Source organism: Zalophus californianus, chromosome 15 (genome assembly GCF_009762305.2).
Source record: "Zalophus californianus isolate mZalCal1 chromosome 15, mZalCal1.pri.v2, whole genome shotgun sequence".
Taxonomy (NCBI): Eukaryota; Metazoa; Chordata; class Mammalia; order Carnivora; family Otariidae; genus Zalophus; species Zalophus californianus.
The window spans coordinates 74458133-74474238 of record NC_045609.1 but is presented as its reverse complement, the minus strand read 5'-3'; the positions used below and the strand labels follow the sequence as shown (position 1 = coordinate 74474238).

The following is a 16106-nucleotide window of genomic DNA, read 5'->3' as shown; positions in this document are numbered from 1 at the left end:
AAGGATGATAGCAATCGATTGTTTCCCTAAACAATGCCGTTGTAGGTTTTCTGCAAATACCTTGAACGACTTCATGTTCGTCCAGGGGCTGCTAAAACACAAATGTATTTGTGAAGCACACATCTGCAAAAAAATATAGGACTCTAGATTTCTCCTGTTTTAATTTGTCCTTAGGGGAAATCAAATATTTGGGGAGGCATATTAACCCTATAATTACACTACAAGACTAACTAATGCAATGTCTTATGTTTAAAGATGCATGTGGCTCAGCAGAGGTCTTCTGTTAGGATTTCATATGGGGTATGGAAAGTCGTCAAAGAGCTTTAACTTAACATGAAAAGCATGTTAACATGCTTACATAAACATGTTTACATAAACATAACACGTTCATGTAAAAGGACAAAAAACAGAATATAATTTTACAGCACAGTTACAGTTCATCCAACACACATTTACCAAGTACCTCCTCTGCCCAGCAAAAGCTAGGTGCTGAGGCTACCACCACAGCAACAAGAAGCTAGGGATGCCTGTTTTGGGGGGTAGAGAGGCCACGTGTTGGGGGAATTGCCACATAAACGTGCGTCACCGAAGGAGAATTTGATATCCATAAAACCGAAGTCAGAATTGGACATTCCAAAAGAAGTTAGTGCGTATTTGATTTTAAATAGTGAATTCCCCCTCTGGGCCTCACTCTTCTCATCTGTAAAATGGGATGACTGGATCAGATGCTAAGATTTTCCTCCAGCTCTGACATTTTAGGATTCAATGGCTCTCTATAGAGTAGATGGCCAGATTTATAGATCATTTTATACCCAATCTCTTATGAATACTCTATGATGAAAAGTCTGACCATTTCACTTTACTGTCAAACTTACTTGAAAATTTCATATTGTTTTGAGTTTCCGTTACTTCCATACAAAGCAATCCTGAAGTACCCTCTCGTTTTCTTTTTTCCAGCCAGTGTGACCGATACCCTGTATCTCCAACCTGTCCAAAGACATATAATCAGTTCAATGAACTCATCTCGTTGAAAAAAAAAAATCATCCCATGGAAGGATTCTTGCTCCTAGCTTGGAATCCCCAGCCTGAAATGTCAATGGTGCCAAGGTAGAGAAACCCTAATCTAGAGCTTTCTCTGAGCATTCGTACATACACTTATATAAGTTTATAAAAGAATATCCAGGCTTTTTTCCCCTTCCACAGATAGGATGCGCTATTATTCTCTATTGTCTCCACCCATCCTCACTCCAGACTGATTTACCACCCTTCTCTCTCCTACCCTGTGTTCTGGAAGGCCACCCCCACCAGGGATCTTGCCACTGGCGTTCAGTTGAGTTCAGCTGGTAAGAGATGTGTGCAGGAGATCGGAAGACAGGAGGAAAGAGGGGGACCCATCTCTCATGCTCCCCTGCTGCCTCCTGGCTCCAGTACCAGACGTCTGGCAGTAACTCCCCCCTCTATGATAACGTGTCACTCCAGGAGCCCACAGCCACCAGATTCTGGGTGCCTCAGCGTCCCTTGTTTGTTCCTTTAACCTTGCCCACACCTCTCAAAGTAGACCTTTCAATAAAGTCTCTTCATTTGAACCACTTCAATTGAGTTTTCTTTCCTGTTGGGACCCTGACTGATACATGTTGTGTTGCATTTGTTGTATCGATACGTGGTTTTTTGGTCATTTGCCTTTTCACTTACTATAGAGGATTTCTCTCTTCAGTACACAGAACTATCTCCTTGCTTTTAATGGTTAATACAGTATTGGTTGTTTACCAGTTGGTGGGCATCTAGATTTCTCCTCACTAAACTTTTGGTATTAAAAACAATGCTGCAGTGAACATCCTTGAGCACACCTTCTTATGCAAGCATTGTCCTGAGGTACGTCTGAGAAGTGGAATGACTGGGTTGAAGAAATAAGCACATGAGACATTATAGATACTGCCAAACTGCTATCTTCCATCATAACTATTGTAAGGATTACATGAGATACTACATGTGACAAGTGTTTTGTAAAGTGCTATACATATGTATATTTTAATTTATCACTCCCTTGGAAAATAACACTCTTCTACTTAGCCACCATGTATTATTACTTATGACAAATGAATCTTGATGATTTTACTATCTTGTACTTTTTTGGTGAGAAGCTGGGCAAAACAACAACACAAACACTGCGTGTGTGTTTGTGTGTGTGTGCGTGCGCACGCGTATGCATGCGTTGATTGTGTAGGGAGACTATATTATCTGTATGACAGATAATCATGGGCATGACCTCTTGACTTACAGTGGCTTTGCCCCACATGACCCTCTTCTTCTGTTAATGGATTCACCCTTTCCGGTACCGGGGTGCATGAAAATGTGACCAGCCTGTGCCAATCACTGTACTTCACTCCATTGATCAGGATTATTGGTTAAATAGTGACCTTCTATTACAGCTAAGCTGGCTGGAGTTGAGTTTCTGTCAGTTGCTAGCAGGGGTCCTGACTAATTAGGCTGATACACCTTCCAAATTATTTGCAAGAGTTTTTAAATGAGTAAAATGGAAACTTACGAGTAAAGTTACCACTGTCTCCTGTGTTCAGGAAAAAGGTTTGTCCCACAGCACTGGTTTTCCCCAGAAATTGGTCAGCGTAGTGCCCCATTTGGGGGCATCCTTCAGCTGGACAAGGGAAACAGCTATTCTAGTGAAAAAGACATAATTTGCTTGTTAGTGGTGGGCTTTGACTGACTCACTCAGTCACTCACGGAATCACTCACCTTCCTATCCATATTCCTGTTTATCTACCCATGCACCCATCTATCCCCCATCCGTCCGCTCATCTACCTGCCCACTGAACTGTCCATCCATCCTCCCACCCCTTCACTGACACGCATGCATTCATCTACCCATGCATCCATGCATTCATCCTCAGAATCATGCACAAAACTGTATGAAGCCCTGCTACGTACCCAAAGAAGTACCCAGAAAACTTGGAGTATAGTTGGGTAGACAAGTCATATCCAGGAAGCAATGATTTTAAAATATGGAAGGGAAATGCAAGACATCTTCCAGGAGGAATAAATGGGACAAATAAGTTAATTCAAAAGAGCAGAGGAAGAGAAGGTCTATGACCATCTTCACTTTCATGTGAATTATATAATTGATCCCTGTGTGATGCTTCCCAAATGGCAGCTCATTAGTTGGGGATGGGGGAGGTGGTTTGCTCTGTTCAGATCAGAATAACTTTTTATACTATGGTGTCACTGGTCTTCTGTTCTTTGCTCTCACCAAATCCATCTTCCATGATATGCAGAGCTATTTTGCAATTTGGAAAGCACAAGACAAGTGCTGGAGGCTGGGTATATTATTATCCATGCCCCAGCAATAACCAGCACAGCCAAGGCTACACAATGAATACTCACAGACCCTGGGGATTGAACATGATGTCCTTCTGATCTTAGTTCAACCCGAGAACGTTAAGGTCGAAATCAATTTTGAAAGGAAAACGCAGGAGTATAAATATACTTTTATTTTTACTTTTGAGAAAAAAATATTTTGAAGCTTCAAACGTTTGCAACTCCAAAGTGCTAATTGATTCAGGTAAGAAGCCCAACCCTTCACACTGGTTTGTTGTTTCGGAACAATATCACCTCAGAGATCACTTAGGGGAAATGGGACTTCTATAGTGGAGAAATCTGGCAGATTTTTTTAATCTTAAACAAGTAATCAAACTGTAAGTCATCAAATAATAAGACAAAGTGTCACTAAATGAATGCCAATGTCTCTGGTTGTGATACACTGAGGACTCGATAACACCCAGTGAATCATGAAGAAATAACCAGACAAATTCAGATTGTGGGCTCTTCTATGAAACATTTGGTCTGGAATCCTTGTAACTGTCAATGTCTTGGAAGACCAGTGAAAGATGTAGAGCTGTTCTGGATTAAAGGCGCCTAGAAAGGGAGGTCCTGGGTGGCTTAGTCAGTTGAGTGTCTGACTCTTGGTTTTAGCTCAGGGCATGATCTCAGGGTCATGAGATCGAGCCCCATGTTGGACTCCATGCTGGGTGTGGAGCCTGCTTAAAATTCTCTCTCTCTCTCCCCCCTCCCTGCCTGCGCATGTGCACTCTCTCTCTCTCTCAAAAATAAAAAAGAGAGAGAGAGAGAGAGAGAGAGAGAGAAATTAAAGGAGATAAAAAAAATGCAACGCAGGAAAAAGAAGGGAAGAAAGGAAGGGAGGGAGAGAGGCAGAAAAGAGAAGAAAGGGAGGGAGGAAGAGAGAGAGGGTGAATGAAAGAAAGAAAAAGACAGCTCTAGAGGACATTGGATATTTGGAGAAGTTTGAATATGAACTATATATTAGAAAATATTAGTGTATCAATGTTAACTTTCTTGAACATTGTTCTATAGGAAAATGATCTTGTTCTCAGGAGATGAATGTATTTATGAGTAAAGTCTTGAGTTTGCTTTCATATAATTTAGAAGAAAACTATACATATGCACACATTTACATGTTAACAATCGATGCGTCCTTCTTGTGGCTCCTGTGCAGATTGGGAATCTTCTAGAATAAAAAGTTGGGATCTAGGGAAGGCCCAGCGGTGAGGTCCCACCCTGCTTCTGGGAGAAGGTCTCGCTGAGGCTCAGCATGTCTGGTCCCTCCTCCCGTTCCTCATGAGTTTACAGCTCTGCTCTGTGCCAAGCGACAGGGACAAAACCCCCACTGCCCACAGGGCCACCAGCATCTTCCCCCGGCCCTGGTGTGACCTACCTCCTGAAACTCATTGTAGGAGGCACACGGGTAGCCCAGGAAGCCGTCGGGGCTGAGGATGCTGCTTGAGTAATACTTGTAGCTCCTTAGGTGATTGCAAGCCACAAAATCTCGGGTTCCTGAGGAAGCAAAGGCCACGGGAGCTCACAGGACGCATTTCACTTTTGAAGGCTGAACCACTCTGACCGATCGAGGAGTCCCCTCCAAGATGGGTGTCAGGGCACAATCTGAAATATCTGTGACTGACTTGGACATACGTAGGCGCGAGGGGGAAATCTGGGGCCGGGCATGTAATGTGAAGGAATGATGGGGGCTGGGGGCCATGCAGGGGGCAGTGAGAAATGTATATGCGGAGAGGGGAGGGGTGGGGTGGGGACAGCAACAGCCTTTAAGGGGACCCTACACGGTCCAGCCAGTCGTTGCATGGTAAAGGCCCAGATTACTTGCTCTGATTTTTCACGAGTAGCTAGCATCTTGACTTTTCCATGAAAATCTTTCCATGCTCAAATGATAGCAGTACATTCCCACTTTTAAATAGTCACTGTGAAGGCCAATCACATACTGCTGTGGGTTGCGTTCTGCCTGCAGGCTGGGCCTCAGTTTGCGAGCTGGACACGCCGGACAGGCCTTTTGAGTGAAGCAGGCTCGCCTGTGCCTTTGGCCCCAGGCTGAGAACTCTTTCTTTCCTACCATTCCAGGCACAAGGTAAAAGCAATGGCCAGTACAATTACTGTGGCCTCTGGCCACTCTGTCACTGCATTTTACTCACCATCTTTTTCTTTAACCCAAAGTCCTCGTTTGGAAAATTGTTTTCTCACTTCTCCAGCTACTGGGTACAAAACTTCCTACGAAGTGATCCCCGGCAACATCAGACGTAGCTGGGGGTCCCTTCGGGGGCGGGGGCCTGGTGGCTTCATTCCCCGCCCAGGGAGAAACGCACACTGGGAAGCAGCGGTGGGATTAGCTCCCCACAGCTCTGGGCTCTACCTGCCCCCCAGCCCAGAAACTTCCTGCAGAAGCTGGTTCCGTGTGCCCCACACCAACGCTCATCTCCAGACAACAGAACTTGTTTCAAATTGAATTGTTTCTTTCGTCCAAAACTGCTGCCCTGGGATCCCCACCCTACAGGAGCACGAAGCTTTCACTGTCCTCTGCTCAGCCTGGGTAACTCAGAGCTCCACACGGTCCCCACACACCGCAGTGTTCATGGGCTTCTTCAGTCTAAACGGTCTTTTTAATTAAACCCGGGCTCCCATTTTGTGTGGCCTGCTCGGCACTTCTGGGAGGGGACAGCCCTCCCTGTGACTCTGGTGGTCTCCCAGGGAGCTGAACAGTTGCGTCTTCCCTGGAGTAACTTGGCGCTGAGCCCAGAGGAGGTTAAAGCACCACATACTGTCAGTGGATATCGCCTGTGGCTTCAGCAACCCTGCTCTTTAACATCAACATATGGAATATAAAAATGCCACCGAAGGTCACTGAGCCCTGTGTAACGGACTTGCACGGGTGCTTGCTTTGGGCTAGACCCCAGTGCGTCTGGGAGGTCCCCAACACAGTTCTTGGCTTCGGGGAACTCCCAGCTCGGACAAATAAATCCTAAAATGAAATGATCACAGACTCTCAGGGAGGGCAGTGAAGCCTGGTTTCAGGGCTGGGCGACCAAAGTAGCCGAAGGTCAGAACAAGGGCAGCGAGCCCAGATGATGCTTTAGGTCACTTCCTATTAGAGGCACTGAGCCTGCCCCCTCAGATGAACGGAAGTCCACACAAGGCTCATCCCCCAGGGCCCAGGCCTCCTGCTTCCAGCCCACTCTCTCCAAATCTGCAGAACATGTCCCCCTCTTTGTCTTCCTACCAGCTCAACTCCTTTCTGTGCCTAGAACCTGACCACAGCAAATGGCAAGAAAGTCTAAGCCACTCAGATCTTTGTTTATACCCAGCGAGCAGTCCTTCAAAGAACAGGCACGGAGGACGGAGGGCCAAAGCCCAAGGTGGGTCTTTGCCAGTGGGCTGGTCCCCTCCTGCCTCAGCATCCTGCCAAGCGGACGATGGTGCAGGAAGGGGCACGAGGTCGGGGCTCTGCAGCCAGAAGTTGGGCTTAAATCTAGGGTAGCCTTGGGCAAGTTTTATAACTGTACTGACCCAGTTTCCTCGTCTGTAAAATGGGGCTGATGAGAGTAAAGACCTCATGTCATTGTTGTGGAAATGCCTGGCACAGAGTACGCACCATTTCTCCCCAAGTGGAACAGCAGCTGTCCTGCTTCTCTAACTTACGTACCTTCCCATAGGCCATCGATGTCAATGATGGTTGAAAGGATATTTTTCTGACATCCAGGCATTTGCTTTCCTCCGTTTGGATAGAAATCTAGATGGCCCACCTTTTGGCTCATTCCAAAACCTGAAATATTGTAAGCAGAGGGGAGCAGGGAGGTGAGTGGTCCCAATGTTAGGTTGTGGTCACAGACAGCGTTCAGCTCCTTCCAACCACAGCAAGAACCTTCTTGGCAAATTCTCTCCTCGGCCTAGCCACCCTGTCTGTGGCTCTGCAGAAAGTGCTCAGAAATGGGCACTTGGCAAGACAAGAAGGGAAGAGAGCACACAGGAAGAGGGATAAGAGGGAAGGTGGGCTCTGGGTGAGCATGCACACAGGCGTATTGTATGTATATGTCTGTCTTGGGGAGACCCTGAGCAGTACCATCATGCCCTGACACCACTCTGTACCAGCAGATACGTATCAGGACTGTGAAATTTTTTTTACCGTATTCATTTAAAAATTTTTACTTCTATCTTATATTGTTATGCTGAGACCACATTCCGTTATGTTGCTATATTGAGAGGCCGGCACAATGGTAGGAGTTTTGGTTTTTGAAGCATATAGACCTGTGATCACAACCTGCTTCTACCTATAGACTCTGTCATGTTGGGCAATTACTTGGCCTTGACCTTGTGGAGCCTCACTTCCCTCTGGCAGTGAAATCGTAATAATAATACCCACTTTTTAGGGTTGTTACGATTAATGAGCTGATGTGTACAAAATGTTCAAAGCAGCGCATGGTAAACACTCAATAAGTGATATAATTTTCATTAAAAACATGCTTTCACTGGCACGTTTCATGAGTGGTTGCATAAGAATATAATGAAAAAAGAACACTGACTTTAGAAGAACTAGATAAAAGGATGTATTTCATCTCCAACAAAACAAACTGTAACCATAGCTTTGACAAAAGAAGTAAAAAAAAAAAAATTCAAAAGTTAACTTTTGCATTTTGCCAGTACAGGTCAAACATCAATAAGAACTTTAACTGTCCCTCTGGATATTGGCAGATTGAAAGGACTAAAGATTTGAAGACTGATGACAGCCTTCCAGGATGTAGAAGTGTTTTTGGTTCTACCTGGGCCAGCAGGCAGGCCGATCCCACTGGCACTGTACTGCCTGTTTGTCTGTGGCTGGTGCCGGAGGTATTCCTGTGGTTAGCCTCACGGTATGCGTGTGGCGTGCACCTGGACCCACTGCCATCAGTCACAGCTGGTCACTGGGAGGTGCAGTGGGGAACCCACCTAGGAAGGGGATGATGGGAGCCGAATCCGTGTGAATCACATCCACAAACATGGCATCAGATGGGTCCAGCCGAACCTCCTCAGATGTGCCCTGGAAGCACGGCTGTGCGGGGTCCAGTCCTGAAATGGGGGAGGTGGGTAGTTACACCACACTCTAAGACAAACCAGGCTCTAAACCCTCTACCCACAAAATCCATGGGGATTTCTGGGCCAAGAGTCCCAGACCTCAGCAGCCGTGATTTGGGGAATTGGCCCGTAGCTCCCGGTCTGCTCAGGAGAGAGAAGTTGAGACAGAAAGGCTAGAAGTGGGGTCACTGTCAACAAACATCCAGAAGTCCCCAGTGCCTGACTCTGAGCAGGATCTAGGGCACCCTCTTGCCCCCTCATCTCCTTTGATCTTTTTACCTTCACCTGTTATTATTTGGCCACAGCTCTCTCCAAGACTGCAAGGTCCCTGGCCTTGCCCAGCTCCACCCAGTCCCCTGTCCCTACGCCGTCTGTCTCCTCTGGCTGCTTACGCTACCCCCACCCACTGCTCACTTCCCCACATCCTCCCCTATTAAATCTCTTCTCTCCAACACCGGGCTCAAACACCACCTCCTCAGGGAAAACTTAGCCTCTCCTTTCTCATCGCACACCACCCACATTGTATAGGATTATTTTGTGCTTAATTAATTTGGCTCTGAATTGACTTGCCTACTTAATCGTCTGCCTCCTGGACTAGACTGTGGATCTCCTGAAATGTGCTGTGGCCACTTCACCTTTGAAGAGAGGCAGAGGGTGGAACTCACCGGGCACCTGGGACTCAGGCACCTATATTTAGCCCTGGTTTTCTGCTCAAGGTCAAACACCTGCCCCTCTGAGCTTCAGTTTCCTTGTCCGGATGGTGGGAATAACAACCACTCTCTTACAGGGTTATTGTGAAACCCCCATGAAAAGGTGGAAGAGAAAGGACTTTGCAAACTGAAAACCTCTACAGAAACATGAACTATGATCCCCTTATATCCGTCCCCCAACACCGGCACAGCGCCGGGAGCAAAGGAGACAATTCATTACATGGTGAATTGAACTGTTTGCCAAAGCCACATGCTGATTTGCCGGCACAAAATAAATAGTTGTCTGTGTCTGTCTTGTATTCGTTCATTTTTGCCAAGTGACTCATTCATTTATTCAGTATTTACTGAGCACCTCCGATGTGGCAGGTTTCAGGTGGCCACTTCTCATTCTCTGCCTGCGCATGGCACAGCACTCGTATTTGTGGAACGGATGAATTAATTTTAAAAAATCAGTTATATTATTATTATATTACGCCTGCAATAATAACCCTGAAGTCAGGCACTTAATATTCTAGTTATAGTTTTCTTTTTAAAAAATAAATGTATTTTTATTTACAATCAGGTATTTTCTAATACACATGAAAACACGGACAGTTGACTTTCTGATTCCAGTGGGAGCACCACCTACACCCCCCTCCCGCTGGCGGTGGGGGGTGCGCGCGGCCGGGGCTCCTGCGTGGGCCGCGCTCCCGTCTCACCCTGGCCGCCCGCTCCCAGTCGGGGCCGCGCGCTGCGCACCTGTGATCCTGCCCGCGTGGCCGCCCAGCCTCCTGCCCGCCTCGGCCGCCGCGTGCGCGCCCAGGCTGTGGCCGATGAGGTGCACGTCCTCCGGGCTGTAGCCCAGCACGGTCTGCGGACGGATGGCGCGTCAGGTCCCGCCGGCGGGGGTCGGGGGGAGGGGATGCGCGCGGGCGCGGGGCTCGGGGATGCGGACGGGACTCGGGCTGGAAACTCGCGAGGAGCCCCGCCCCCCCCCCCCCCCCCCCATTCCAGGACGCCGCCTGGGACCATGCGACCCGGCACGGCCCTCTGCGTGGCCCGCGGGCCGGCTCGTGAGCGGGGCAACAGTGCTGACCAGCGGCCACCGAGTCAACTGCAGGCTTCCCCGGGAGGGGACCGACGTGCGCTGCCTGCTGCCACCCGCACCCCGCCGCAGGGCCACGTCCCCGATCCCTGGGAGAGCGTGGGTAGTGGGCCTGGCTCTGGGATTCTCCAGAATAGACCTTCTAGAAGGCTGTAAGGGGCCTTCCGTCCTGGGCTGTGTGAGAATGAAGACTCATCTGGCCTGAGAGTAGCTGGCAGCCCAGCATGCTCTGGAATTCCCAGAAGAGCCTACAGGGAAGGCTTTCTTTCAGAAGGGGAAACTGAGCCTCAGAGAGGTTAATTTGCCTCGCGTCCCATAAGTAGGAGTCTTCGGGACAATTCAGGAGGAAGGAAAGGGGCAACTTCACCTTAGAAAAGGCCCTCCTTGGGCTTCCAGGCCCTGTCCCAGCCCCGGGGGGTCCTTAGGCTGCATCTTAGGTATGAGGAAGGTGGTGCTTGGGTGCCCCCCTCTCTCCTCCCTGCCTGCCACCCACAGGATGTGGCCCAGGCAGGGTTTTACCGACAGATTTTGTATGAAGAAAGCTATCTCTGCTCCCACAACGCGAATGTTGTGGACGGCTTGGGTATATTTTGTCTTGGCCCCGCGTTTCCAGTCCACGCAGATGCAATTCACCTTCTCCACCTTAAACATTTTCTGGGGAAGACAAGCAAGAGGGAGAAACCAATTTATCAACAGCCACAGATTGTACACTCCAGAGATAGGCATTCACACCCGTCAGTGCTAGTTGTGCCAGAGCCTGATTCCTTGCACTTGTCCACACTTCTGCCACATCACTATTGACTGGGTATGCTTATCCTCACTTAACAGATGTGGAAACTGAGGCCCAGAATGGATTAAATGATTTGTGTAAGGTCTCAAGGATACTTAGTGACACACCCAGATCAAAAAGATCACTTACTAGATCAGGGGTTATCAGACTATCAAGGTAGGGCCAAATCCACCTGCTTTTATAGATAAAGTTTTCTTGGAACAAGCCACACCCATTTGTTTACTTACTGTTTCTCTCTGCTTCTGAGCTAAAACAGAGTTGAGTTGAAACCATATGACCCAAATTGAACACAGATGCTAAAGTATCTGCTACCTGGTTCTCTACAGGAAAAGTTTGTGGACCTCTACACTAGATAGTTGAAGCCCTGGGTAGTGCTGCTTTTATGTTCCCAACAATACTCTGGGTGTTCTAGTCTGACCCTAGCTCCTGATTTGGATAGTGCAGATACAAAACATTCCCATCAGCACAGAATGGTCTATTGGATAGCAAAGCTCTAGAAGGTAAATTTAAGTGCTTTCCTGTCACCCAAGGGTTTTACATAAAGCATCAAAGAAAAATGTCAGGAAATTTGCTCTAGTCTCTACCTCTGGAATTTTCTGATTGGACTCTGGTTCTTTTCGGCCTCAAGAGGAGCTGGCTGGCCAGAAGTTGTTGGGTTGGGAGAACTTGACAGTGGACGCCCTGGGAACCCATGCTTTCCTTGGTGGTTTCGCAAAGGACAGTTCTTTCCCTGAGTATTACCTTTCCCAGCCTCAGGGACACTGGGGCTGCGGGGTTTGAATCTGGGTGCTGGGTGCTGATCTCCATCTGGAGTGGCTAGGTGTGGGGGGTGGGGGGGACCCTTACCTTGCACATGTCTATCAGCCAGTTCTCTTCCCCCTTGTCTATGAAGCCGTGGATGATGAAGCGTGTCTTGCGGTCTAGTTGGAAGTTGGAAGCCTCGACCGTGGCTAGATCAGTGGCAGTGATCAGCTGGTTTAATTACAAAAAAAGTGCTAGGCAAAATGCCTGAAGAAGGATCACAAGGTAAAAACAGCACCATAGCCGCGTCCAAACAAACTCCCAGCTGGGAGCTGGGAGCAGGGCATTTGTCCCTAGAACCTCACAGTGGGTGACCTCAGGGACCTATAGATAGACACCAGCTTTCTGAAACCTCTCAGGGACTGGAGCTGGGAGCTGCTTGGATTCTGAGCATGTCCTTCTTGGTCACTTCCGACTACCAGCAGGAAGCCTGTCCTGCTTCCACCTGGTAGGCCTTCTGGGAACTGAAGGGTGCCCCGAGGGTCCCCACCTTTTGTCTCTGGAGGCTAAGTTTCCCTTCTTCCTATCTGTCTTCTAGCTCCTCAGGAAGGATTCATAGTTTCCCCATTTCCATCCCGTTGAGGGGCTTCTCTCCCAACCCTGCCTGGCGCAGGAAGAAGACAGACCCTCCCAGGGAATGCCAGGCCTGGGCTTCTCCATAAATGCTGCTCATACTTTCCCAGGAACAGGCTACTGCAGCTGGGAAGCTTCTGAAGGTCTGTGCACGGGTGTGTGTGTGGATGTGTTAGTTTCTGGGTTGGGCATCCAGAGATTTCATTAAGCTATGCATAGTGGTCTGTGATCCGGAGAGCTAAGTTGGCTCCAGGTCTAACACTGGTGAGGAAGCATCATCTGCAAAGTTCCAAGGCAGTGCATTTTTTTCTTTAGACAACCATGTGAAGGCTCCAGCATGGGCACCCAAATCCACCCACCGTGCAGTGTTTCCGCACCCACTCTTACTTGGAAGTTGTTCGGATTTTCATTTGTGTACAGGAGAAAGCGGGTGTCAACGTCTTTGGGATCCCAGGGAAATAACTTTAAAGGCCGCTGAAGGGTCCCGCACCATGGCTTTTCATTGGAAAAGCAGCCAAGATGTCCATAACAGATCTCCTTTCCTGGGGCAGGAAGAGCAACGAGCAGGGCACTTGTGAGGTTCTGGAAAGGAGCATTGTATTCTCGGCTACACAAGAGGATTCTTCAGGGGGAGCCCAGGCCTGGCTATGGCCAACACTGGTCTTTACCTTTGCCAGCCATTGTTCCCCAAACTTCTGTGGTGATAGGAATCACCTGGGGGCTGGGAGTGACTATGTGTGTGGAGTCTACACAATCCCAGGCCCCTCCCTCAGAGATTCTGATTCACCTCACTCCCTAGGATGGGGTGCTGGGAATCGCACATTTAATGCTGTTTAACCCTTATCATCTGGCCAAGTCGGGGAATCACTGAGAATTCCTGGGACCCTTCTGCCTTAAAACTACTTCTCCCAGGAAACTCCCAGACGGCCTTGGACGTATATTCATCAAGCATCAGGTAATTATCCAAATGTGAAAACCTGTGGCATGGTGCCTCTTGATTCCCCTTGACCTCTCCATTACATCCACCACCGGCCATGCACGAAGTAGGCATTTGTGGGTATTCGTCCAATGCACATAACTTCATGTCATCCTTTTACACACATTTTTACGCCAAATTATTCTCCGCTATTTCAGATTTTCCCTGTTGTTCTTAAAAGGTGAATTTTTTAAAGAACAGGGATGATTTATTGTTGCATCATACTATATGTAGTAGGGGCTCAACCCATGCCCCTGATGATGCACATAACCATAAATGTCACTCCTTTCTCTGCCTACAACATGCACATTTCTGTAAGAAATTGTCACTGAGGGTGACATAATCAAATCTGGAGGATTGCAGTGGGTCTCTGTCTTAGGCTTTCTCAGCTCCTAAAGTGCTGGTGCTAAATGCTGGCCGTTCATTCAAAAACTGGTGATAGTTAATACTTGTTTACTGTGCGCCAGATACCACTTTACCAGTATTGTCCCACTGAAGACTCAGAACAGCCCCGCGAGGAAGGAGGTTGTATTATTACACCCATTTTACAGATGAGGAAACTGAGGCACAGAGAGACAGAGTAAGCTGCCCAGGGGACGGCCAGCAGTGGAGCCAGGATTTGAACCTGTGGAGTTTAATTGGGAATATAGCCAGGTGCTGAGGAGAGGCTGGGACAGATCGGGGTCAAACCCCGTCTTGAGAGAGAGAGGAAATCTAACAGGGAAGGAGTAACGAGGGAGGGGAATTCACTCTGGAAGCGGGGGGACTAAAGTAACGCTTGCCTCGGTGGCAAATGCAGGGACTTGGGGACCAGGTTAAGACACCTGGGCTGTTGGGGGAGAGTGGGGAAGTGCTGGAGGGCGTTGAGCCGGTGAGTGGTGTGGGGACCCTGCTTCATGAAGGTGTTCTGCAGAGCCTAGTGTAGGTGACTCAGAGGAGGGAAGCCTGGGAGAGGCGGGGGTGTGGGGTGGGGCAGTGCAGGGGCAGGGAGCCTGGGGAGGTCACAGGTGTCCTAACCCCCGATGACAGTGGAAATTAAGGCAGAGGTGGGAGAGGGGGGTAGGAGGTGATGTCTGAGCCTGGTTTGGGACAAGTGAGTTTGAGGCATGGTGGGAGGTCCTGGAATTCAGAAGGGTGGGGGGCCAGAGGCTAGGCAAGGAGGAAGCCCCAAAGTAGAGAAAGAGAGGTGGGGTTGCCTGGGAGTGACTTCTGGGGGCTGCCCAAGTCTGGGGCAGGAGGAGGCAGCAGACCAGCAAAGGAGACCAGAGGGGCCAGAGAGGCCTGAGATGCAGCCATGTCCACCCCGGACTGCTGTCGGGAGCCAGGTCTCGCTCCATGGCTGGAATGGGAGGCCCAGAGGGGGCCTGGGGACAAGCCAAGGAGACGAGGCGGGGGAGTCTGGGTGCGGAAGTAAGCCGCAGTGGGGACCCGAGGAGACCATGTCTGTTGTTGCGGGAAGCATGCTCCAGCAGGGTTTGGGGGGGCCAAGCCAGGCAGTGAGGGGTTCTGCCTGATGGGAGGAAGTGAGGCAGCAAGGGTGTGCGTCACGCCTCTGCGGGGGTGGGGGTGATGGGAAGTAAGCAGGCCGGAGGCTCCAGGGGACTGCGGCGGTCAGGGAGGTTATTTCTGTTTGAGGGCGAGTAGACCTTGGTATCTGTATCTGAATCTGAACAGAGGCCAGAGGAGAGGGACTGATCGGGGCTGGGGAGACAAAGACCATGTGAGGAGAGACAGTGGGGGCCATGGGCAGGAGGGTGGGTTCATTTGGCCGGCCTGTCACACAGTGTCATCTCTGTGACATTAGTCTGCGGACATGGGCTTGGCCACTCGAGGGACCGAGGGTGTGGGGGGCCTGCCGAAGTCGCCTCCCCCTCCCCGTGCCCCAGCTGCTGTCACCTCTGCCAGCCGCCTCACCGCCCCTAGAAGCCTTTGCAGGAGGAACAGGACAGAGCAGGAGGATTACCCGGGATCATCCGTGTCAAGCCCATTGCCACAGAGTCACCCCTCCCTGAAGGATGGCAGTTGCTTTCCTTGAAATAATGGTAATGCTGTTATTCATGACGGCCGTAATCATGGCGATAATGTCTCTAGCGGCCTCACCCAAAGGCCCACCCAGGCACTGTCACTCTCTCCCCAAAGGGAGGGTAACAGCGTCCTCACCTCTGACAGTGGCCAGCAGGAGAAGGCCGATGGTCCAGGAAGGCAGCATCTACGTGGATGAAAACACAGACACACAGACACCCCTGGGCACAGGTACGAGGCTGGCGGTAGCCGAGCCCAGACAGAGCACACAGTGTGTGGAACCCAAAGCCCAGCACCTGGGCCCTCTGGGGCTCCCCCTGAGGCTGAGGCCTCCCCCCGCCCCCCCAAACACTGTTCTGAGAACCCCAGTGTCTGGATCTCCCCGCCGCAGGGCCCTCCCCCCCCCGCCCCCTCCCCGGGGCCACATCCCTCTGGCAGCCCCAGTGCCACCAAGCTGCCCCACGGGGGCCGAGACTTACTGTGCATCACGAGAAAGTTCTCTAACAGCCTGGCGGGTTGGCTGTGGCTCTTATACCCGGCCCTCCCCTTTGGCCTCCCGAGGGGAGAGCAAGGGGAGGCTAGCTAGGGCTGTGCCCTTGCGTGCTTCGAACTTCGGTTCTCGCGAACACGTATCACATAAACACATCCACACGTCCCACCAGCTTGGCCGTATGACCGAGACGCTCAAAAGAAGAAAAGGAACACGGCTCGGCTCTGGCTTTGTTT

The 16106-nt window shown here is 49.8% G+C and overlaps 2 protein-coding genes across 2 annotated transcripts in view; one reads left to right on the top strand and one right to left on the bottom strand.

The window, feature by feature from the left end:
* The window catches only part of C15H10orf82 (chromosome 15 C10orf82 homolog), a 21667-nt gene extending 20129 nt beyond the window's left edge, over window positions 1-1538 (top strand). The window contains exons 7-8 of the transcript XR_003520312.2: window positions 958-1107; window positions 1295-1538. The gene's annotated coding sequence lies outside the window, so the exon portion shown is untranslated. The remainder of the gene's footprint in view (window positions 1-957; window positions 1108-1294) is intronic.
* LOC113923374 (pancreatic lipase-related protein 2) overlaps window positions 1-16106 on the bottom strand; it is an 18811-nt gene extending 2705 nt beyond the window's left edge. Inside the window, exons 1-11 of the mRNA XM_027595953.1 lie at window positions 15860-16106; window positions 15519-15567; window positions 12770-12924; window positions 11855-11980; window positions 10738-10872; window positions 9873-9984; window positions 8299-8418; window positions 7019-7138; window positions 4745-4863; window positions 2546-2675; window positions 876-987 (exon numbers count right to left, since the gene is read on the bottom strand). Of these exons, the coding sequence (XP_027451754.1) occupies window positions 876-987; window positions 2546-2675; window positions 4745-4863; window positions 7019-7138; window positions 8299-8418; window positions 9873-9984; window positions 10738-10872; window positions 11855-11980; window positions 12770-12924; window positions 15519-15567 (1178 nt within the window). The 5' untranslated portion in view covers window positions 15860-16106. The remainder of the gene's footprint in view (window positions 1-875; window positions 988-2545; window positions 2676-4744; window positions 4864-7018; window positions 7139-8298; window positions 8419-9872; window positions 9985-10737; window positions 10873-11854; window positions 11981-12769; window positions 12925-15518; window positions 15568-15859) is intronic.